Source organism: Syngnathoides biaculeatus, chromosome 11 (genome assembly GCF_019802595.1).
Source record: "Syngnathoides biaculeatus isolate LvHL_M chromosome 11, ASM1980259v1, whole genome shotgun sequence".
NCBI classification, from domain to species: Eukaryota; Metazoa; Chordata; class Actinopteri; order Syngnathiformes; family Syngnathidae; genus Syngnathoides; species Syngnathoides biaculeatus.
In genome coordinates this window covers 15367832-15392225 of record NC_084650.1, presented here as the reverse complement: position 1 = coordinate 15392225, position 24394 = coordinate 15367832, and the positions used below count along the sequence as shown (strand labels likewise).

At 42.3% G+C, this 24394-nt stretch overlaps 1 protein-coding gene across 2 annotated transcripts in view; it reads right to left on the bottom strand.

The window, feature by feature from the left end:
- Window positions 1–3499: 3499 nt before the first annotated feature.
- The window catches only part of pdgfc (platelet derived growth factor c), a 48310-nt gene continuing 27415 nt past the window's right edge, over window positions 3500–24394 (bottom strand). For both annotated transcript variants that reach the window (XM_061835562.1, XM_061835563.1), the window contains exons 2-6: window positions 22015–22207; window positions 17232–17412; window positions 8451–8643; window positions 6539–6759; window positions 3500–5320 (exon numbers count right to left, since the gene is read on the bottom strand). In XM_061835562.1, the coding sequence (XP_061691546.1) occupies window positions 5177–5320; window positions 6539–6759; window positions 8451–8643; window positions 17232–17412; window positions 22015–22207 (932 nt within the window). In that variant the 3' untranslated portion in view covers window positions 3500–5176. The remainder of the gene's footprint in view (window positions 5321–6538; window positions 6760–8450; window positions 8644–17231; window positions 17413–22014; window positions 22208–24394) is intronic.

Below are 24394 nucleotides of genomic sequence, written 5' to 3'. Positions count from 1 at the left end.
AATTTTGGTACAGATTCGAACAAGAATCACGGAAGTTGACATGCTTGATTTGCCTTCGTGGGCCACGTAAAATCATGTGGCGGGCCGGATCTGGCCCCCACGCCTTGACTTTGACACCTGTGTTCTAAGGTCATGCTTCTGTAACTAACTAACTATATTATCCATCCATTTTATTCACCGCTTATCCTCACCAGGGTCATGGCAGTGCTGGAGCCTATCCCAGCTGTCAACGGGCGGGAGGTGGGGTACACCCTAAACTGGTTGCCAGCCAATCGCAGGTCACGTAGAGACAAACAGCCGCACTCGCAATCACACCTAGGGACAATTTACAGTTCACTTACAGTCACACCTACGGGCAATTTGGAGTGTCCAATTAACGTTGCATGTTTTTGGGATGTGGGAGGAAACCGGAGTGCCCGGAGAAAAACCACGGTGGCACGAGGAGAACATGCAGGTGAGTCCGGGATCGAACCCGGGTCCTCAGAACTGTGAAGCCAACGCCTTACCAGCTGATCCCACTGTGCTGCACGGTGAAACCATAAAAATTGTTTAGCGCCTCATCATATTGACACGTGAAATTTATGAATTACTTTTGGAATCAGAAAGCAAAGGGTAACGTTTGGCCACGTAAAAACGCTTGCAATAACTCAGGATTATGATTTCTGATATGACCATTTGAAATTTCGGTACAGATTTGAATGAGAATCACGGAAGTTGACATACAAGATTTGCCTTCGCGGGAGACAAAATCATGTGGCGGGCCGGATGTGGCCCCCGGGCCTTGAGTTTGACACATAGTTCTATGATTGTGTAACTAACTAACTCTATTATCCATACATCATCTTAGCCGCTCATCCTCACAAGGGTCGCGGGAAGCGCTGGAGCCTATCCCAGCTGTCAACGGGCAGGAGGCGGGGCACACCCTGAACTGGTCGCCAGCCAATCGCAGGGCACATGGAGACAAACAGCCAATCACGCTCACAGTCACACCTATGGGCAATTTAGAGTGTCCAATTAACGTTGCATGTTTTTGGGGATGCGGGAGGAAACCAGAGTACCTGGCGGAAACCCACGCAGGCACGGGGCAGAACATGCAAGCTCCACACAGGCGGGTCCGAAATTGAACCAGGGACCTCAGCACTGCGAGGCCACGGCTTTCCATCTGAGCCACCCGAACTATATCATAAATGATTGAATTTCTTTCTTTTCATTACTGTTCATATCCATGTATACTATTCTTGCTGTTATATATTTTTTTTTTTTTTCTGGGTTATTGTCCACTGCGCAACCTTGTACAAAACTGACACAATCTCGAAGTCACGATCACGCGGTTTGCGCGATGATGAAAGTGCTGATGAAGGCGGAACGTGCGGTTTGGTGGGGTCAACCGGACTCATTTACGGTCTTTGCGTGATGAAATGTTGCAAGCGTCCACTGTGTGTGATTGTGTAAAAGGGGAAAAAGGCTTCCACTGGGGATGGCAGCAGGCCACAATGGCGCCGGTCGCGTTTACGCAGCAGCATCTGTCGCCGTCGCGCGCGCCTGCCAAGGTTCACATGAGACGGCAACGTAAGAATGCCGGCAAATCCGGCCGTCCGTTTTGTGCGGCGCCGGGCCAGCTTGAGGTTAAGGGGGGTAGCTGGAGCCGGTCCCGGCCGACTCGGGGATCGTCGAGCGCGAAGCGCGACTGCGCGGGGGGGCTAGCGTTGACGTCGTCGCCGAGTTGCCATGGAAGTTGCAACGAGTCAACCAAGCGTGCAGCACGTCAGTGAATTAGATGAGAGATGCAAGTGGGGGTTTTGAACCCTGCCCCCCCCCCCAAAAAAAAAGAACCAATTTTCGTCACGGTAGATCAGATGGTAAAGTGTCGGCCTCACAGTTCTGAGGCCCTGGGTTCAATCCCAGACCCGCCTGTGTGGAGTTTGCATGTTCTCCCCGCGCCTGTGTGGGTTTTCTCCGGGTACTCCAGTTTCTTCCCACATCCCAAAAACATGCAACGTTAATTGGACACTCTAAATTGCCCCAAGGTGTGAGTGTGACTGTTGTCTGTCTCCCTGTGCCCTGCGATTGGCTGGCGACCAGTGCAGGGTGTGCCCCGCCTCCTGCCCCCTGACAGCTGGGATAGGCTCCAGCACTCCCCACGACTCTCGTGAGGATAAGCGGCAAAAGAAAATGGATGTATGATGTGCAAGATAAAACTCGTGTATTCAATACTGTATTACAAATTTAAATTCATTTTTTAAACAGTATGAACATGGAGTAAATTAATGACATCTTACATTTAAAAAAAATGTTATTTAAAAATGCATAATGCAATTGTTTGAATTATGTAAATACAGTATTTAATTAATAAATTCATATTTTGATATGAAACTGAAAACATATTTTAAATACATTTTTAGGATGTTTGTTTTATTAAATATTTAAAAAAGAATCTTAAGAGTTTTATCAAATAACTGAAAAGGGTAAGTAAACAGAATACATTTTAAAACATTTCAATTTAAAGAATAATTATGTTGCATTTAAAATAGACAATGTGATTGATGAGATTTTTTATTTTATATTAAAATTTAAAAAAATCAGACTTTAAAATACATTAGTTGGATATTATTAATATTTTATTGTATGGTTTTACAAAGGGTTTCTCAAATAGTTTGAACAGCAAGTAAATTGAAAATAAATTATCAAATATATATATATATATGATAATATATAAACGTTGTTAAAAGTACCATTGAATTAAATTATTCTCTGAAACTAAATGATTAGTACATTTTAAAAAATATTAAATGCAAATTGTAAGCGAGAGCACTATACTGTACATCATTAATTAAAATGAATTTTATTGAAAACTAAAACCCAAAAAATGTATTTAACTGTAGAGATTTATGATTCTTTTATTGCTGTATTTACTGCTATTTTACTGTTTTATTTTTATGCCTCATTTTGAACAGTGCTTTCGGAACAAAAATGTATTCATACATTCTGTATTTGATATATTAATTTTGGGATTATATTTGTGTCCTGCCCCCCTCCCCCAAAAGTTATTATTTATGTATGGCATCTACTTGAAGAAAGGACTTTATTTCATAATTTTTACTACAATAAAATACCAGTTGTTGCAGCGGCAGAGGGGAAACTACTGTAGATAAATAACTGAACATGAATGAAAAACATTTTTAAAAAAATACACAGGATGAAAATGGAAGTGAATCTGACTGTACAACAACAATTAATTTTTTGGGGGGAGGGGGGGGCAAAGAAATAAATACTTGAAAGGCGTAACTGACTCAAATGAAAGAGTCAAAGTCTTTTTGATAGGAAAAAAAAAAGGCACCTCAGCAAAAGGCAACAAAAATTGTAAATGGAATATTTACATACTTTTAAGATGATCACTCGCTACCCTCAAAAAGTATCGGACCAATTCATTCATCGTTGCTATAGAATGAAAACAGTTGGGTTGGACAACAAAATATGATTTTTGTTTTTTTTGTGTGGGTGTGTGGGTGTGTGTGTGTGTGTATATATATATGTATTGTCACTGTTTGATGCAATCAGACCAAAGCTTTCCTGTTTTAGGTCAATTAAGATGACCAAAATTATGTCTTTGCGCTAAATACCGGAATGATGAGAAAGAGTTTATACAATATTTTTTTTCTTACTTTGTTAAGCGTTCAACCCTGCGGCTTATGCAGTGAATGCAGCTAATTTGTGCATTTTTTTCTAACGGCCGCAACTCAACTCAAGCGGAAACGGTTAAGAGTGAGAGCGGTGGAATATATGTGCCGAGGAAGTGAGTTTTACCTCTATGATTTTTTTTTTTTTTTTTTTTACTGGCCCTGTTAGCGCCACGCTAGCGTGTTGCTGCTATGTTACTGTCGTGTCTCCGGAATTTTTACCGGTATGTTTTTTTTTTTTTTTACCAGCCGTGTTAACTCCGCGCTAGTGTTATCGTCGTGCTAGCATGTTGCTGCTGTGTTACTGCCGCATCTCAGTGATTTAGGTATGACATATATTTTTTTAACCAGCCCTCTTAGTGCGGTGCTACCATGTTGCTACCGTGTTTTTGTTTTTTTTTTTTAACCGGTATGTTTTTTTTTTTTACCAGCCCTGTTCATGCTACTATCTTCTTGCTATGTTAGGCTAAGCTAAGGTATCAAAACTTTGAAAACTCTTTCTCCGTACCGTCTTCCTTTGTAAATATCTCGTGTTTCAATGTGTGTACTTGCAGCTTTTCACAGGTGCGGCTTATCTATGTACCAAATAGTATTTCCTTTACAAATGTACCGGGTGAGGCTTATAACCAGGTGCGCTCTGTCGGCTGGAATTTGCAGTATTTCATTTGTTCTGTATTTGGTACTCGGGTGGGCAAAAGAGCCTCAAAATGATATCCTGACATTTAAAGGAAATTTGACGATATGCAAAGAAAAAAGTTTGCTAATTAGAGAGTTATAAGTGACATTCTTACGCCAAACACATCAGCATAACAACAAAGCAAGAAGGGAAAGGGAAAGACTGGCCAAGTTGATCCCCAGACATAAACCCTATTGAGTTTAGTCATTCTCAAAGTGAATATTGCCACACAACTGCACATGTGTTGGGCAGATTCTAAATCAGTTTTGTCATTTCCGATTTTGCCAGCGTGTATGTAACGAAATGTGAGTCCTGATTGGATGGGGGGGGGGGGGGGAGTCGAGGGGTGGGGAAAGAGGAAGCAGAGGGTCCGTTGTATGTTCAACCTGCCGGATATAAATGATAACATATCATACCGTACCGTAGCAGTTTGGGGGGGGGGGGGGGGTTGTCGTGATTTCGACAAATGTATGTTGTAAAAACCGCAGGGTATTGGGGTTGTTTTTGTGCCAAACGCAAATGATTTCAGTGTACAGCAAAAAGAACGGAAACGGCCTCCGCGGTCCGACATGACTTTCCGAGGGGCGCGTATCACAAAAGCACTCCGACAAAAGAGGATCCCATATTCCGTGACACGATCAGCGCCCCCCGAAAAAAGCCGAAGAATAGGCAGCTCCTTATCTCAAATTGTCTTCTCGCACTCAAGATAGACTCCGGCGGAATTTGTAGTCTCCGTATTTACTCCGCGACATTCCGAAGATGGAATCCGTCCCAATCTTGTTTTTTTTTTTCTTTTTTTAATTTAACTTCGTCCAATCTGGCGTTAAACGTGTCCGAGCGGCGCGCTATTGTCGGCGTTATCGCCGTCCTTGCACGCGCACGCGCACTCCTCGTGGTGCTCCAAGGCCACGTCGGTCATGGACTTCTGCAGACCTCGGCCTCCGCTGCGGTGCTTCAGCAGCAGAACCTGACCCAGAAAAAAAATAAAAATAAAAATCATATATGCATGAAAAATACATCTTGGACACAAAGAACATGATTCAATGTCCTGTGTACTAATGTACAGAATTCATATTTAGATATAGTATTGACACTTTTTTTAAACTTACATTTTACTGGTTACATGATTTGTGCTGAAAAACAAATTTTAAATATATTTATATTATTTGAAATTTCAATTTTATTATATGCATTCAAATGAATATAGAGTATGGAAGATTTTATTGCAATCAAAATATTTTTTATTGTTTTGACAACAATAATAATAACAGTTGTGAATTTAGAATCTTTATAATAATAATTACAATAATTAATAAAATATTTCAGAATTTTCCTGATGAAAGATATTTTTTAAACATTCTATTTTATTATATCCATTCAAATGAATATAGAGTATGGAACAGTTTATTGCAATCCAGATATTCTTTATTGTTTTAACAACAATAATAATGACAATAGTTTTTAATTTAGAATCTTTATAATAATAATTACAATAATTTATAAAATATTTAATAATTTTCCTTATTAAAAGATATTTTTAAACATTCTATTTTATTATATCCATTCAAATGAATATCGAGTATGGAACATTTTATTGCAATCAAAATATTTTTTATTGTTCCAACAACAACAATAATAATAGTTGTGAATTTAGAATCTTTATAATAATTAATAAAATATCATTTAAGATTTTTATTTATTAAATTATATTTTTAAACATTCTATTTTATCAGTTTAATTCTGAATAAGCATGAGAATAATTTTAAAAAATGACATGAAACATTTATTTTATATAAAACCAAATTAAACACAACTTTAATATTATTGTGACAAACTATGTAAGTAGTAAAATATTTCGGATTTTTGGAGCGTGTTCAAACAAATTAACCACGATTTTTATTTTAATCAATTTTGTTACTCTACAATTGACATCAACAAGATTAAATGTAACGGTAAATTGTTGTTTTAAAAAAGTTGCGACTTGCATTTAAGTGTGACTTACCTTCATTGAAAGCTAAAGCAGAAAATATGATTGAAAATTGCTCGTGGGTCAAATTGACCCACAAAAATTATGCAGTAGCTATTCCTGACAAACGAATGCAGAGGAACAGGAAGTTGCGAAAGACATCCGGCCATGCTACGACTCATCCGCGGCTGAACCTCGCCTACGTTTCGCAACGCTCACCTCGTGGAATTTGCTGGCGACCCGGACGGGCTGGCACCGGCAGTCGTAGCAGCGGTGGGCGCAGCAGGCGCAGTTGCCGCCGCAGCGCCTCACCAGGAGGCAGCTGGGCCAGAAAATCACGTCGGTCCGTTTGAGCTCCTCGCGCAGGGACACGGACAGGTTGCGTGGCGTGCAGCTGTACAACTGGGATTCCTCCCACAGCGCGTTGAGGTCGGCCCCTCCTTTGTGGCGGGCGGGGGTGGGGGGGACAGAAACACCGAGATTTCATTCACTCAAATCACGTTTTTGACGTGGATTGGATTAGATTTCAAGAAATTATTTTTGAATGGGATTTTACGTTCCGCCAAGTGGCGTCAAATTCATTTTTGTCACGAGCCACAGTGGATTTATGAGTTCCCTCGGAGGGCCTCATAATTGGATGGCTAACTATTTTGCAAATCAGAAGACTAAACAATTACTATATTTCTTTTAAACGGGGGATTGGTAAGAAAAAAAATGGACTATTTGACATTTTCTCAATAAACAGGAAGTTGACACAAATGATTTGCTTTCAGGGGGCCGGGCCTGGTCCAGGCGCCACCAGTTTGACACCTGCCCTGGACAGTCATCCACTGCAAAAAGCTATTTGGGGAGCATAACCTGCCGAGAATAGAGAAAATTCACAAATGATTGACGCGTCCCATAAAAAGGTTCATGGCAGGCTATGGAGCTCGTGCACCCACGTCATAAAATCATGTGACTTTTATTTACGTCGCCATATTGCCGGTCTAGCAAAGCGTTGTTCAATGCTAAGTCGTTTGGAGACGACAGGAAAATATGTCTTGTAGCACGACGCCCAGAGTCTTGTCCGATACCGTCAGACATTTAGAAGGAAAATAGAAAAAGAAAATAAACAAAGGTGCCTGGAAAAATGTTATAAACTTGGCATGGAGGACCCGTATTTAATGTCGAAGTCGATGTTTTTGCCCGATAAGAAATTGGACTGGTAATTCGCTTCCGCTCGTCTTGGACAACTGGATCTACACGTGGATCTGGCGAGGAAGTCGTCGGGATTTACACAAAAAAAGTTTGAAAGCGTGTAAAAGTTTGGACGCATACGAATATTTTGTTGCTGGATCTGTTCTGATCAGGAATAAATCCCACATAGTGACAGCTCGTGAACGCAGAAGTGTGTTCGGCGACACGGTAACCTTTGCCGGAATCCATCGATCTTTTCAGCTAGTATTCAATAAAAATACCAATACTTCCATCAATGAAAAGGTTTTACACAAACTCGCATTCTTTAACTATGATTGAAAAAGAAAAAAAGAGGACGGAGTCGTCTCCACGGAACGTACACGGAAGCGTATTGCGGCCACACTTAACCTCAGTAAACCTCTGCGACATACAGTTTTGTTTTTTTTTTTAAATACTTCTTGGTAATTTGAGATTGATAAAAATAATTCCTAACTGAAATGAAGCGATCGCTACACAGGCGTGTGTGTATTTTTGGTTAGGGAACCATCCATCACGTTTAATTGCCAAAATCCATCAATATTTTCTGAACTTTTCAGCTGGTATTCCTTAGAATGAGCTCTTTGAATATCTGTCTCGTCTGTTGTGACAACGAACAGCGCAACAGGTCTCGTGTATTGCAAATATTCTCCTCCGGTTTAATGTCGAGCGGCTCCGTTTAACCGGCAATATGGCGCCGTGAAAATGGTGACGTCACGTGCAGGAGCTCTATAGATGCCTGCTTTTGTTTACATGAAGCTCCTCAACTGACTTCACTGTAGTTCCTTGGCACCGGAATACTTTTATGGCTAAAAAATGTCTTTTCACTTAATGTGGGCTCTTACACACCGTGATAAACGGGGTTAATTTATTCCAAATTTTGACAAGTCGACCGTCAAAAGGGAAAACTTTCTGATACCTGCGGCCTTTTTGTTCTGGATGAAGGACTTGCCGAGCACTTGCCACGTGGGTTTGTACAGGTCGTCCATGTCCAGCCGCCAGCGCTCGGGCTCCAGGTACTGCATGACCTCCTCCACCGTCCTCAGGCCCGACACGGCGGCCGACAGTTCCTGGAGGTCCTGCTGGGTCGGAGGCTCGGCTTCCGCAGGTACCTGTGAGGAAATCGGCGTAAAGGGTCGGATTTCCACCCGAAAAAATCTTCTCGTAATCTAAAAACAGTATCTGGTTATTTTAGTCAAATATTTAAAAGGTTATTGTTTTTCTTTTTCCAGAAATTACCATTGTGTTTTTATGATTATTTTTGGGGTCTTCCCCCCCTGCAGGCTACCTAGCACGTGCACTGTTGCTTGTTCCTAAAGCAGGGGTGTCAAACTCATTTTTCTCGTGGGCCACACTGTAGTTCTGGTTTCCCTCAGAGGGCCGTTATGGCTGTGAAACAAAAATATTGAATCGTCTGATCATACTTACATTAATTTATGAACTAGTTTTGCAATCGGAAATCAGGGGTGATGTTTTTTTGCAACTATTCATGTTTGTTAGCACAAAAATGCTTGTAATATCTCAATGTTATCATTTATGATACGTGATAATTTGAAATTTTGGGACTGATTTTGACAAGAATCACGGAAATTGACACTGTAGATTTGGCTTCGCGGGCCACATAAAATTATGTGGTGGGCCGAATGTGCCCCACGGGCCTCGAGTTTGACACCTGTGTCCTAAAGGATGACGCTCATCCATTCAAGCTTTCCAGCCCCCATGACGGCGTGTTTGTCTCCCCCGAAGCTAATCTCGCGTGAGCGACGGCCAGGACGTGACAACACTGACGACATGGCCGCCTCAGGTGAGGCAGAAACGCTCGGGAAGCGGCATTTAGGGGTTCACGGTGCGTCGTCAAATCCCGCCGCCGTGCTCTCACAATTTAACGCCAGCCTTATGGCTAAAATTGCCATCCATCAAACAAAACCTCTCGGGAAAGTTTGCGTCATTTATCGCAAAATTGACCTCGTAATGATGATAATTGATTTTCAAATTTGACTTACCGTAAATCCCGGCCTACAAAGCGCACCTGGTTATAAGCCTCGGTACACAGAAAGAGTTTAACGCTAGCTTGGCGCTAGCGTTAGCACGGCGCGAGCGTTAAACTCTTTCTGTGTACCGGGGCTTATAACCAGGTGTGCTAACGCTACCGCCGCATCACCATATAAACTGCAGGGTTGAAAGCGTGTGAAAAAAGTCGCGGCTTGTAGGCCGGAAATTACGGTATTCATCTCCTGTTTTACGGCTAGTCACCGAAATTCACCACCATGTTCCCCCGACGCACAATGACCAAATTAGAAATAATACGTTATGTTTTTGTGCTACCCCTTTGTCTAGTATGCCTTGGTCTAAAATTGATACTAATCAGAAAGAAAGAGAAAAAAATCTCTCGAAAAGATTGTTTTTGTTGGAGCCCTGGAAAGTGCCAATATTAAATTAAATATCACAATTTAGAGTTGACTTCCTGTGGTTAAATAAAAAAAAAAAAAATTGCACTGACGTGATGTTGCTGTTATTCCCATCGGCGGGACGAATGTGAAATCCTCCTTCCATCAAGTCACATATTTGTATTCAAGTATATAAATATAAAAACCACTAATGAATTGCTCAGCTGTCTGAGGTTTGGGTGGATTTCTGTGATTTCATACATTTATTTATGGCAGTGAATCATCAGGGTTTTTTTGGGAGATGTTTTTAATCAAATGAGCTGAAAGAGTCTTGCAGTTTGTTAAATGTCGGACAATAAAGCAAATCAGGTCAACGAGCCCGTTTTATTCTATTTTTTAATGGATGTATAGAACACGTAAGAAGTGACTGCAATTGTACAAATAAAGTAATAACCCTTCTAGTTCTCTTTTGGTAGTTTTTTTTTTATGTACCCGTCTCACTTCCTGTTCAGTTAAGAAAACAAGTCGGCACGTTGGTAAAATATCAGTTGATATATTTTTGTCCCATTTAACATATCACCGTAGATGTTAAAAAAAAAAAAAAATCTCGTAGAAAAAGTACTCAAAAAAATCTAAAAAAATCCAAACAAAAATCTAAATAAATTGTAGAAAAAATATAATTACATTGAAAATATGAAAAAAAACTAACAAATGTATCACATAAAAAATTAAATCTATTTATAAATAGATTCAAAATGAAAACACTGAAAATAAAATTATGTAACTGAAAATACATTAACAGAAATCCGAAACATGAAAATTCCATTTTATATAATCTTTGAAAAAAAATTTTAATAAAATAAGAGTAAACTGGTAAATATAGGTAAAAGTAAAATATCAATAAAAGATAAAAAAGACAAATAGAATGTATTAAAATATTTCAGATTTAAACAATTCAAATAAAAAAATACAAGCAAAAATACAATTTTTAAAAATGACAATAAAATTGCAAGGAAATGCAAAAATGGAAGCAAAAATAAATTAAAAATATTTATAAGTCCTTTTACAGCCACACACACAACCACACACCTGCACACGAACATTTCTTTCAATCCACTTTGATGCAGTTTTGTTTCATTTGTTTCCATTTTTCTAAACATGGCCTCTCCACTTTTCTCCGCATGGATTGATCTACGCGCACTAAACTCCCGACATGTTCTCCGGGGAGCGCTTCTTATGAATTGCGCCAAAGGGAAAAGGCAAAAAAAAACCAACAACAAACATCTGAGGCCCATCTGCGCGGTGGCACTAACGAGAGCGGCTCGTTAAGAAAGCTTGCGGCGTAGCATTCGGTTTCAACCGGGAGCCTCGCCGAGATAAATGGACGCGAGCGCTCCGACGCCGACAGATCTTGGCAGCGACCGGCGTCAGTAGCACGGGCGGCAAATTAGCCAAACCTTGGCAGGGTCCGGCGACTGGAAGTCATTAACAGCCTATGAATTTTGACGGCGCAATCCTCCCCCCAATTAGCGGCGGCGCGTTCCCTCGGCCAGCCGGGCCCGCTGTGACTTGTAATGGCTGCCAGTTAGGATAGAAACGCACCACAAAAGGCATCTTTTTATTCCAAAAAAGGCTTTTTTGTTGTTGTTGTTGTTCTTGGGCATAACAAAATACCGACTGAATTTGAACAGTATCCTATCAACAATGCTTAAAAAGCTGCCGAAAAAGGCCAAAATGAGCCTATAAAATAAGGCCTCTTTAAGCCAAAATGGCTAACTTCCTGTGTCGTTTAGGACAGAGGTTTTTAAAACTTTTTTTTCGTGTGGTTCTACCCATGATTATTAGGCGCACCAAATTTTATGTTGCTGATTGGAAGTGGCTGTTTAAATTCAGCTTATTCGAGTTTTTCCATTTTCTGGGAAGTCACCAATCTTCGCCGTCATGTTCCGCCATGTTTTTCAAAACAAATTGCCACGAGTTCTGTTTTTTTAGGCCGCAGGTGTCAAACTTGAGGCCCGGGGGCCAGATCTGGCTCGTCACATAATTTTATGCGGCCCCCGGAGGCAAATCATGTGTGTCAATGTCCATGATTTTTTTTTGTTGTTGTTCAAATCTGTACCAAAATTTCAAATCGTCATATCAATAAACAGTAACTACTATTACGAGCATTTTTGTGTTACCAAACAACAATAGTTGGAAAAACAAGTTACCGTTGATTCCTGATTCTAAATCTAGTCCAATAATTTTATGTGTAAATATGATGTGGCGGTTCAAGATTTTTATCATTTCACAGCCTTTGACGGCAACTGTAATTACAAATCGGCCCGCGACAAAAATGAGTTTGACGCCCCTGTTTGTGGGGCTACCGACTGTTGACCAGCCCACCAAATATCATGTTGGTTAAAGAAACTGGATACAGTGGCTGAATTTCCAAACTCAAATCATCAATGTTTTGATAGTGACACCAGTAGAACATAAGTTCCGAGGAAGTGACTTTTACCGGCGCCGTTAGCGCTACACTAGCGTGTTGCTACTGTGTTACTGATGTGTGTAAGTGACATTTACCGGTAAATTTGAGTTTAACAGGCCCTGTTAGGATTAGCGCTAGCGCTGCGCTATGTTAAACTCTTTCTGTGTACCGTCTTTCTTTGTAAATATCTCGTGTTTGAATGTGGGTTTCAATGTGAAGTGATTTTTACCGGATATTTTTCTTTAACCGGCCCTGTTAGCGCTGTGCTAGCATGTTGGTCCTGTGTTACTGCCGCGCTTCAGTGATTTTTTTACCGGTATGTTTTAATTTAACCGGCCCTGTTAGCGCTGTGCTAGCGTGTTGCTGCTGTCTCTCAGTCATTTTTACTGGTATGTTTTTATTTAACCGGTCCTGTTAGCGCCACGCTAGCGTTAGCACCACATTAGCGTGTTTCTGCTGTGTTACTGCCGCATCTTAGTTATTTAGGTATGTTTTTTTTTGTTTGTTTTTAAACCGGCTCTGTTAGGGCTGTACCGTATTGCTACCGTGTAGCTGCCGTGGCTGTTTTTACCGGTATGTTTTGTTTTCATGGTACCGTCTTGTTGCTATGTTAAGCTACGCTACGGTATTAAAGCTTTGAAAACTCTTTGTACCGTTTGTCTTTGTACAGGGTGAGGTTTATAATCCGATGCGCTCTGTAGGATGGAAATTACGGTAACTTTAATTTGGCTTCTTGAGGTTTTTTTTTTTTGTGCATGAACCCGTGACAGGACATTTCGCCCGCACGCAACAGCAGCAGCAGCATTAAAACTGCGTGCGTTTATTTCTGCTGGCCAGAATTACGACAAGTCGTCAGGAACGGTCCAGTTAAGACACACGTGGATAACTCGCGTCCCCGTTCTCATGCGCTCGCTAACCACCTCGCTACAATCTGCTCCCCGCTTCCATTAAGCCGCAAAATCTATTGTGCGTGAAATAATGCGGCTTGTTTGTTTTGATTTTGTTGGGGTTTTTTTTGTCCCGTCCTGATCGCAGTCTGCAATTGAGGTTAGAGAAAAAAACAAAACTTGGGAGTTTTGTCCCGCCAACGGTTGCCTGCACAGGAGAGAAAATAGCCGAGATGGATGCGAATTGCGCAGTGAATGGGAAGCAATGAAGTACAAATAACGTAGAGCGGTACCTTGACTTATAAGTGTCATTTATTCCGTTATACCAGAGTATTATTTCATACAAATAGGCACTTGTACTGAAGTACAGATTGTTTTATTGATTTCTTTTGCTAGCACTGCATGTCCAAGTCTGTACTTTTGTTTTACTCAAGTAAATATCTTGAATACGGACTTTAACAAGATTGTTATTCTCCACGTATCGACAGAACGTGAGTACTTCTATGCTGACTTCGAGCGTCTCCCTGTCCTCGTCCTGTATGTTTTAACAAGCCGGCTGCCAAAAACGGCTTCCTTTCGATGACAGAGCGGACCTTGACGGGCCCCCCTGCGGCTTCTTGTGGGTTCCGGTGGACGGGAACAGAGCGGCGCTGTTCCAACTGCGCAGGCGTTCAAAGAGAAGTCACGAGGGACAACATTTTCTCCGTGTCTTCTCCCCTCGATGCGACTCGGAAGTTGGGTACGTTCAACCGGTGTGAGGGGTGTGACGCTTAGTCAGGATAAGCGGTGACGATGGCTGATAACCGCCACCTCAAGCAATCGAACTAAACAAAGTTGTACCGTAATTTCCGGCTTACAAGCCGCAACTTTTTTCACACGCTTTGAACCCTGCGGTTTATGCGGTGCTAGCATTAGAGCTGCGCTAGCTTTAGCGCGGCGCTAGCGATAGCACACCTGGTTATAAGCCTCGTTACACAGAAAGATTTTAACGCTAGCGCCGCGATAGTGCTCGCGCCGCACTAACGCTAGCGCGGCACGAGGGACATCATTTTCTCCATGTTTTTGCCCCTCAATGCGACTCGGAAGTTGGGTACGTTCAACTGGTGTGAGGGCTGTGATGCGTAGTCAGGATAAGCGGTGACGATTTCTGATAACCGCCACCTCAAGCAATAGACCTAAACAAAGTACCGGAATTTCTGGCTTACAAGCCATGAATTTTTTCACACGCTTTCAACCCAGCGGTTTATGCAGTGATGCGGCGCTAGCTTTAGCACAGCGCTAGCGTTAGCTCACCTGGTTATAAACCTCGGTACACAAAGAGTTGAATGCTAGTGCCGCGCTAACCCTAGCACCGCGCTAATACTATTCCCATGCTGATGTTAGCACCGCACTAGCGTTAAAGTCTTTCTGTGTACCGAGGCTTATAACCAGATGCGCTATGTAGGCCGGGAATTACGCTAACTAGAAATAATAATAGAGCAACTATGGAAGCAAATTTTAAAAAATGTCAACAAACAGATGAACAAGATTTTCATCAATTTGCCTTGAGAAGAATGTGACAACATTGAGCGTCGTTTCTCCCAGTTTTGTGAATGCAGCGCAAACCTCCAATCAGATTGCGGTGATGTCATCCAAGCATAAATGACAGTAAAGAATCTGTAAACTAAAAAACGCCAGGCACAATTAGGTGTCACTTTTCCAAATTCTCTTGTATGACCCACAAACTTTGTTCTTTGCTCTGATGTCATGTCAGACTGAAAAGATCTGTAAATTATCCATCCATCCATTATCCAAGCCGCTTATCCTCACCAGGGTCACAGGAGAGGTGGAGCCTATCCCAGCTAGCTTCGGGCGAAAGGCGGACTACACCCTGAACCGGTCACACGTGTTTACCACGACACCATCGGTGACTCTCTGGAAATTATACGTCGAGTAAAAATAAACACGCACAGCGTAATTGCTCATGCACGGCACACTCAGCCATCGCTTTTCCCAGTTTTCCTGAGGGCAACACGTGAGCTGCATGCCGTGGTTGTAACAATTCGAGGCTTGTTATGGTCCCTTTTTCGACCTCTTTATTGTCATTAAAATTGACAAATTCTGACATCCTACAAGCATCCAATCAGATCACTCAGAGGTCAACCCCCAACAGACAGAATGAATGCCCATTAGAAGTGCACCTCGAAGCAGCCTTTGTCCCAGGTTTCTTGAACGCAACACGTGGGCTTCATACACTGCTAATTATTAGTTTTAATCGTCTTTTTTCTCCCTTATTATAAATGACAACGCACTCATCGTGACGTCCTCCCAAGTCACTTTCCGACTTGAAGAAAGGTGAACGGAAAGGTCGTCCCAGTCTATGAATCTCAAAGTATTAAAGCGTAGAAAAGTTAACGCTCGCTGTGTACACAGCGTATATCGCGGAGCTAAAGATAGAGTGACATTTGGATGAGATATTACCAGGAGGAGGACAATTTCAAAAAGTACTCCAATTACTCAATCCCGGCATTCATTTCAGGGGTCCGAATGGAAACTGCGCAGGAGTCAAGGACCCTCGAATGGACACTTGACTCCATTCATGGGGTCAACGCTTTTATATGGAACAATCACCTTTTAATCAGTCGGATGGAGAGATGATAAGAACACGGATGGATGACGTTCAAGGTAGAGGTTGTTGGAAATGTGTTTCAAACAAGAAAAAAAAGGAACTAAAAAATATTACGCGTCATTGTAACGACAATAATAATAGAACAATTTTAATAAAAAAAGAAAATACAACTAACTGAAAAGAAAAAAATGATTCAAGCCGCATGTAGGTAAAGCTGAATGGAAAAAAATGCCAGTTTAAAAACTGGAAAAAAAGTAAGAAATTACCCACAAAAAAAGAAGGAGTGCTAGTAGTATGAAAAAAGTGAATAAAATAAATATGAAGATAATAAAATAATAAAGATACAACGGATAAAGATAAAACTCAAACAAATTACTATTCAAAACAGACAAAATACACCCAATAAAAATGTATGTAAAATGTAAAATTTTGAGTTGAAGTGAAAGTGTGAAATACATAATCCGGAGAATTGAAGTGAAAATGTGAATAAAAGTACAAATGAGTAAATATTACCATCTAAAAAGAGAAGATTGAACATAAGCAAACAAAAATAAATGTGAAAAAATATACATAAAAATACAAATAAAATTGATAAAATACAAAATCAAATTTAGTCAGTAAATAAACAATTAAATACACAAAACTAACTCATACAATGGATCATTTACAATTTGTAAAAACATTAAAAAAAAAACATATATATATATATATATATATATATATATATATAAAGTCGTAGTTGAACTGATAAAAATCCAACTACTAAAAATGTAAACTAAATATTTCAAAAGTAAATATAAGTACAAAGTAAAATATAACTCTAAACTTTAATTACAATTAAATGTATAACGTGCCTCTGGAAGAAATGGAAACAAAAATAAAAGCCCAAATAAAAAAAAAAGGTACAACTCGTGAAAATAAAAGAAATATTACAAATACGCAATAAATCCACACATTATTTTCCCCTGTGAGGAATAAACTAGTTTCTTGGGATTGCTCACATTTCAGTTTCATCTGCATAATAAAAACTAATGAGCCGACACCCCTCCCCATCCCCCCGCCCCCTGTTCATTCCTGTGCATCTTGATGAACAAAATAAACAAGCGTTCCAACAAGCTCTGCTTGAATGCATCATTCAAACGCTTTGAACCAGGCTCAGAAGAATATAATTGGCAATTCACAGAGCATATTAGACTCTTTGTTGTTTTCGCCTCAGCTCACTCACAAAGTGAAATTAAATCACAGGACTTGATTTCAGGTTGCCGTGCTCTCAAATAACAATTGTATGCATACATACACTGTGTGTGTGTATATATATATATATATTCTCACAAAATGTGGCTCTTACCGCAGGCTGCGTAGTGTAGCGGATGAGGAAGCCCGGCTCGGACGGGAAGTACTCGTCCGAGACGAAACGGACGCGGACTTCGCTGCTTTTGGAGTGGAGGACCGCGGGGGGGGCCTGCCATCCGCACCAGCGGCCCAGGGTGCTCCCGTCGCTGGGATCCTCCAGTTCCACAAAGTCATACCTTTGAAAAAAAAAAATTAAGCAAAACCTTTCAGCATAAATGCCTGGTGGATGGTCTTTGCGTTAGCTAGCTAGCTAGATTAATCGCTAGCTACTGCCAAACTATTATAAATTTATCTATCTAGCTAGTTAGCTATTAATCTAGTTAACTAGCTAGATTAATAGCTAACTAGCTAGATAGATAATTTTATAATAAGGTTATAAAATTATAATAAATTATATAGATAAATTATTCATTTATCTACCTTGCTAGATAGATACATTTATAATGGGCAGTTGTATAGCGATCGATAAGCCATAAACACTGCGGAGTGGAAGTACTCCAATGTTTTTGTGGTTCACTTGTGTCACAACAGCAGGCGACAGATGTCTCATCATTAATGCAGCAAGATGGGATCGTTTTGCAGAGTTGAACGGCTAAACAACAAAGCCACTGATATACGATATCGAGTAGAGCACTCAAATTCATCGATCCATCCATCCATTTTTTTAATCGCTTTTCCGGGTCTGGTCGCGGGGGAAGTAGCTTCAGCAGGGATACCCAGACTTTCCTTTCCCCAGCCACTTCTTCCAGCTCTTCCGGAGGGATATCGAGGCGTTCCCAAGCTAGCCGAGAGACATAGTCTCCCAAGCGTGTCCTGGGTCGTCCTCGGGGTCTCTTTCCGGTGGGACGTGCCTGGAACACCTCATCAGCGAGGCGTCCGGGAGGCATCCGGATCAGATCCCCCCCCCAGCCACCTCATCTGGCTCCTCTCGATGCGGAGGAGTAGCGGCTCGACACTGAGCCCCTCCCTGATGACCGAGCTTCTCACCCGTTCTCTAAGGGAGAGCCCGGACACCCTGCGGAGGAAACTCATTTCGGCCGCTTGTGTCCGGGATCTTGTTCGTTCGGTCACGACCCACAGCTTATGCTCATAGGTGAGGGTAGGAATGTAGATCGAATGGTAAATTTTGAGCTTTGCCTTTCAACTTAGCACCATCTTTACCACAACGGACCGATACAAAGTCTGCATCATTGCAGATGCCGCACCGATCAGTCTGTCGATCTCCTGCTCCATTCTTCCCTCACTCGTGAACAAGACCCCGAGATACTTGAAATCCTCCACTTGGGGAAGGATCTCATCCCCGACCTGGAGAGGGCACGCCACCCTTTTCCGACTGAGGACCGGAGTCTCGGATTTGGAGGTGCTGATTCTCATCCCGGCCGCTTCACACTCTGCTGCGAATCGCTCCAGTGAGAGCTGGAGATCAGGGCTTGATGAAGCCACCAGAACCACATCATCTGCAAAGAGCAGAGATCCGATGCCGAGGCCACCAAATCGGACACCCTCTACGTCTCAGCTTGGCCTAGAAACTCTGTCCGTAGAAGTTATGAACAAAATCAGTGACAAAGGGCAGCCTTGGCGGAGTCCAACTCTCACCGGAAACGAGTCCGTCTTATTGCCGGCAATGCGGACCACACTCTGACAGCGGTCGCACAGGGACCGAACAGCTCGCATCAGGGGGTTTGTTACCCCATACTCCCGAGGAACCCCCCACGGGACTCCCCGAGGCACACGGTCGAATGCCTTCTCCAAGTCCACAAAACACATGTAGACAGGTCGGGCGAACTCCCGTGCACCCTCGAGGATCCTGCCGAGGGTGGAGAGTCGGTCCAACTGTCACTCAAATTCATCCACGTGACGTTCATAGTCAACACGCAAACGCATAACGACGGGATGGCTCTCCTCTTGCCAGTCATTCATGAAAACCGCCACATTGCAAAATATGAATAAACTTTTTTTTTTTTATTTAAAAAAAAAATGGAATGGCATGCACAAGCACATACATTTGAAACCAAAAGTTTACATACACTATGTAAAAAGATATTTTTTCCTCCCACTATCTGACATGAAATCAAAATAAACTTCTTCCCGTTTTAGGTCAGTTAGGATAAGCAAAATTACTTCTATATACATACTGTATATATATTTTGGACAGTTTATCGAAAGACTTGAAATAATCCGTTGAGCCACTGGGTGCTTGGTCACATATAATCAAACAGATCATTCCTGTGGCCAGTTACCCATGAAAAGTGCCACCTTGCACGGAAGAAATGAACAAAATGGCTGGAAATAATCCACAAAGTCAATAAATTAATTTTAAAAAGGATGCATGCTCGATCATGCACTGGCATGTGCGTATTAAGTAAAATCACTTGCTATTTACGACGACAGCAACTTTGCATAATAGAAACAAACAGAAAGACCAGAAATTACGGAAAATAAGTCTTTAATCTATTTTAAATTTATCGGAAAACAAAAAATTAGCTCGAAAAATTAGTCAGAAAAAATAGTCCAAAAAACAGAGGGAAAAATATTAGCCTGAAAAACAGAAAAAAATAGTCTGAAAAACAGGAAGAAAAAAATTGTCCAAAAAACGGAGTGAAAAATATTAGTCCGAAAACCAGAAAAAATTAGCCTGAAAAACAGGAAGAAAAAATTAGTCCGAAAAACAGAGTGAAAAATATTAGCCCGAAAAACAGGAAGAAAAAATTGGTCTGAAAAACAAACAAAAAAAAAAACAGTCAGAAAAACAGAGCTCCAAAAACAGAAAGAAATTTGCCAGAAAAACAGGATTTTTTTTTTTTTTTTGCTGACAGCAATACGCTTCCGTAAGAAATAATCCACAAAGTAAAGAAAAAGCGCATTGCACACTCGGGCATATGCAGACTTAAGGCAATTATCGTCAATTAAAACTCTCTCCTCGGAAAACAAACAGAATGATTCAAAACAATCCACAGGCACGTGCAATCCCAATTAAGCGCTGCGTGCGTGTCATATAATTATTGCAATCAATTCTCTCACTGGTTATGAATGACAAATCTCATCGCGCGCAACATAAATGGAGTGACTACACTCGATATAACGATTCAAAGTTCTCTCACACCTCCGTAATGAATCTCTTCACCGCACGTCAAAATGTGCAAACGAGAGCGCTGCGACCGGAATGTAAATGCGTGTGTGTAGATGATTGGATGCCGCATTCTTCAAAAAAGGATCCCGGGATGCAATCAAATGACTTTTGGCCTCAATTCGACTGGGTTGACCTCAAAAACAGGTCGCAGTTATTTGCCAAACGGCCTCCAGAATGCGGATTACTTCAGGCGATGTCCACATGTGCACACCGCCATAAAAAACAAGAAGAAGAAGACAAAAACAGAAACCTGAGGCTTCCCATTGCCGTCCAAATTGGTGTTTACACTTTATTTGAAGAAAATACATCGCTTTTACTTAGAGTGACTGCGCAGAGTGAGCGCATTTTAGTCATTTCTCCTCCTCGCCCTGATATATGTCCTGGATGACATCCAGTCGGTACCGGCACGAATGCGTACGCAACCGCCATCGACCGGCTCCTCCTTTAAATGAAACGGCGGCGGAGGCGAGCGCAGAGCGTAATTGAAAGTGACCTGTGCGATAAAACAGATGTGTTGCGTGTTGTGTGCGCTCGCGTCGTTCCCGTCAGAGTCAAACTCTCCGCCGCATTCTTTTCAATATTCACAAGCGTCCAAAGCAGCGGGAAAGCGTGAGGCAATTTTACAAATGGACATACTCGCCCTCTAAATCTTAAAAGATAGACTGCGCCATAGGACATGCCAGCAGGAGAAGGCCCCGCGTGATGAAACACGGACCAAATGATTTATAAAACGTTCAAATCAAAGTTGACTGATACAGTCTAACCTCCGTTCCAGAAGGCGCTTCGAGAATAGCTTTGTTTGAAAACCGAATAGATATTTTCCACGTCTCCGTACAGAGGCTGCGTTATACACAATAACGCCCATCGTGGCTCACCTGGTCGGGCAACGCGCGTTATTTCGCGGTGCGTTCAAATTCACAAAAACAACGCACGCCAGCTGGTCGGGCGCATTATGTTATTTCTGGGGTTTTCCGCATTGCATTCACAATAACGCGCGTTATGCGTCAGCTGGTCAGGCCGACTGCGTTATGTTATTTTCAGTTTTTCGCGGTGCGTTCGAATTCACAATACTAACGTGCATCGTGGGTCAGGTGGTCGGGCCGCGCGTGTTATGTTCTTTTCGTTTTTTTTCGCGGTGCGTTCGAATTCACAATAACAAGCGTGTCGTGGGTCACACGGTCGGGCCACGCGCATTATGTTTTTTCCGGGTTTTTTCGCGGTGCGTTCGAATTCACAATTCTAACGCGCATTGTGGGTCTGGTGGTCGGGCCGCACGCATTGTGTTATTTCCAGGTTTTTTCGCGGTGCGTTTCAATTCACAATAACAACGTGCGTCGTCGATCAACTAGTCGGGCCGCGCGTGTTATGTTATTTTCGGGTTTTTTCGAGGTGCGTTCGAATTCACAATAACAACGCGTGTCGTGGGTCACCTGGTCGGCCCGCGGGCGTTATGCTATTCCCGGGTCTTGTCGCAGGCGTTCGAGTACCGATTTTCGTTCGAAAATCTCAAAATTTTCATTCGAAAACCGATTTGTTCGAGAATGGAGACGTCCGAGTGTAAGTGTACCGAATTGTCAAAGCCCGGTATTTTGTGATTTAATAATAAAATATCCCAGCATCTGATCCCGTCACGAGGGCACGTCCTTACTTGCATATTCCGTCCTCCGGGTCTTCCAGGCCGAACCTGTCATCGAAAGTGAGCTGGATCCTCACGTTGCTCTCCGCCACCAGTCTCCACACCAACACAATATTCCTGGGATAAGTGCGAGGGAAATCCGGGCTGTGGATCGTCCCCTCTCCGGCCACCGAGATCACCTTCTCCTGATGGGACTCCTGCACTCCTAAAAGACAACGAAAATGAGAAATAAAGGGATGCAAAATGGTCAGAAACTGCACTGAGCGCTGACAGGCCAAGAAATTTTGTCTGGGAGGAGACTGCGGGCAACATGAAAATGGACTGTCGCAGCCAAACAGAGACTGTGGAGTAAGGGAATGCGAGCATTAACACGTTTAATTTTTAAACCTAAAAATCTAGGCATGTCCTCCATGACTTCAAATACTTGGGGTCAACAATACGGAGCAATGGAGTGTGGTCAGGAAGTGAAGAAACGGGTCCAAGCGGGGTGGAACAGTTGGCGGAAGGTGTCTGGTGTTCTATGTGACAGAAGAGTCTCCGCTAGGATGAAGGGCAAAGTTTATAAAACAGTGGTGAGGCCGGCCATGATGGACGGATTAGAGACGGTGGCACTGAAGAGACAGCAGGAAGCAGAACTGGAGGTGGCTGAAATGAAGATGTTGAGGTTCTCGGTTGGATAGGATTCGAAATGAGCTCATTAGATGGACAGCCAAAGTTGGAGGTTTTGGAGACAAGGTTAGAGAGAGCAGACTTAGATGGTTTGGACATGTTCAGAGGCGAGAGAGTGAGGAAATTGGTAGGAGAAGGGTAAGGATGGAGCTACCAGGGAAGAGAGGGAGAGGGAGACCAAAGAAAAGGTTGATGGATGTTGTGAGGGAGGACATGAGGACAGTGGGTGTGACAGAGGAAGATGCACGAGATTGGCTTAGATGGAAAAAGATGACCTAACGGGACAAGCCGAAAAGTCTATAAAACAATGGTGAGGCCGACCATGATTCGAGATGGTGGTACTGAAGAGACAACAGGAAGCAGAACTGGAGGTAGCAGAAATGAAGATGTTGAGGTTCTCACTCGGAGTGAGCAGGTTGGATGGAATTAGAAATGAGCTCAGTAGAGGGACAGCCAAAGTTGGAGGTTTTGGAGACAAGGTTCGAGAGAGCAGACTTCAAGAACTGCTGCAGATACCACTTATACCAGCACAATTTTTTTTTGCAAGTGAGAAAAGACTTAGCGTTTATTATTATAGTTCTCCAAACATCCCGCCAAGCAAGCTACATCCTGCTGATGAAACATGTTGTTTGCGTAAGACTTCTTCCCCCCACAGTGCTTGATTTTCCAGACGTATTTAATATCTGAGTCACAAGTACGGCAGCTTTGATTCGTTCTTAGCTTGTTTGCTAGGGAGGAGTAATCAATACCTTTGTGCCATGTGGTCATACTGTAGCGTGAGTGGTTGTTAGCGAAGTGTGCAGGACGCGGGGATGATATTCCCGGGAGAGGTGTGTATAGTCAGGCTGATGTTGGTATTGATATTGCATTTCCTCAACACGCATTCTAGTCTGTAATACTCTGGGGCTGCTTTCCGACGTCTGGTACACGGTATCATGAATATGTTCAAGATGCAATGAAAATCTCAACATCGACTCAATCATGAATTTACTTATGATATAATATCCATTTCCTTTGCCGCTTATCCTCAAGAGGGAGTGCTTGAGCCTATCCCGGCTGTCAACGGGCAGGAGGCGGGGGTACACCCTGAATTGGTCGCCAGCCAATCGCAGGGCACATGGAGACAAACAACCGCACTCACAATCACACCTATGGGCAATTTAAAGTCTCCAATTGATGTCGCATGTTTTTGGGATGTGGGAGGAAACCGGAGTGCCCGGAGAAAACCCACGCAGGCGCGGGGGTAACATCCAAACTCGACACAGGCAGGGCCGGGATTGAACCTGGGTCCTCAGAACTGTGAGGCCAACGCTTTACCAGCTGATCCCAACCGTGACACCTATGATATAATAAAATTGTAAAAAAAATTTAGGTGGCATGGCAAATGTTTAGCACATCTGCTTGCAATTCTGAGAGCCCCTTTTCAAATCTTTCCTCGCTTTTGTGACGTTTGCCTGCCTGTCTGGGTTTTCTCTGGGTACTCTGGTTTCCTCCCACATTCCAAAAACATGAACAGTAGGTTAACTGACAACTATAAATTGTCCGTAGCTGAAAATTTGATTTACTTATTTATTTTTGTCTAAGGCGGCACGGTGGATTTGCTGGTAAAGCGTTGGCCTCACAGTTCTGAGGACCCGGGTTCGATCCCGGCCTCTCACATCCCCAAAATATGCAACATGAATAGGACACTCTAAATTGCTCCTAGGTGTGATTGCAAGTGTGA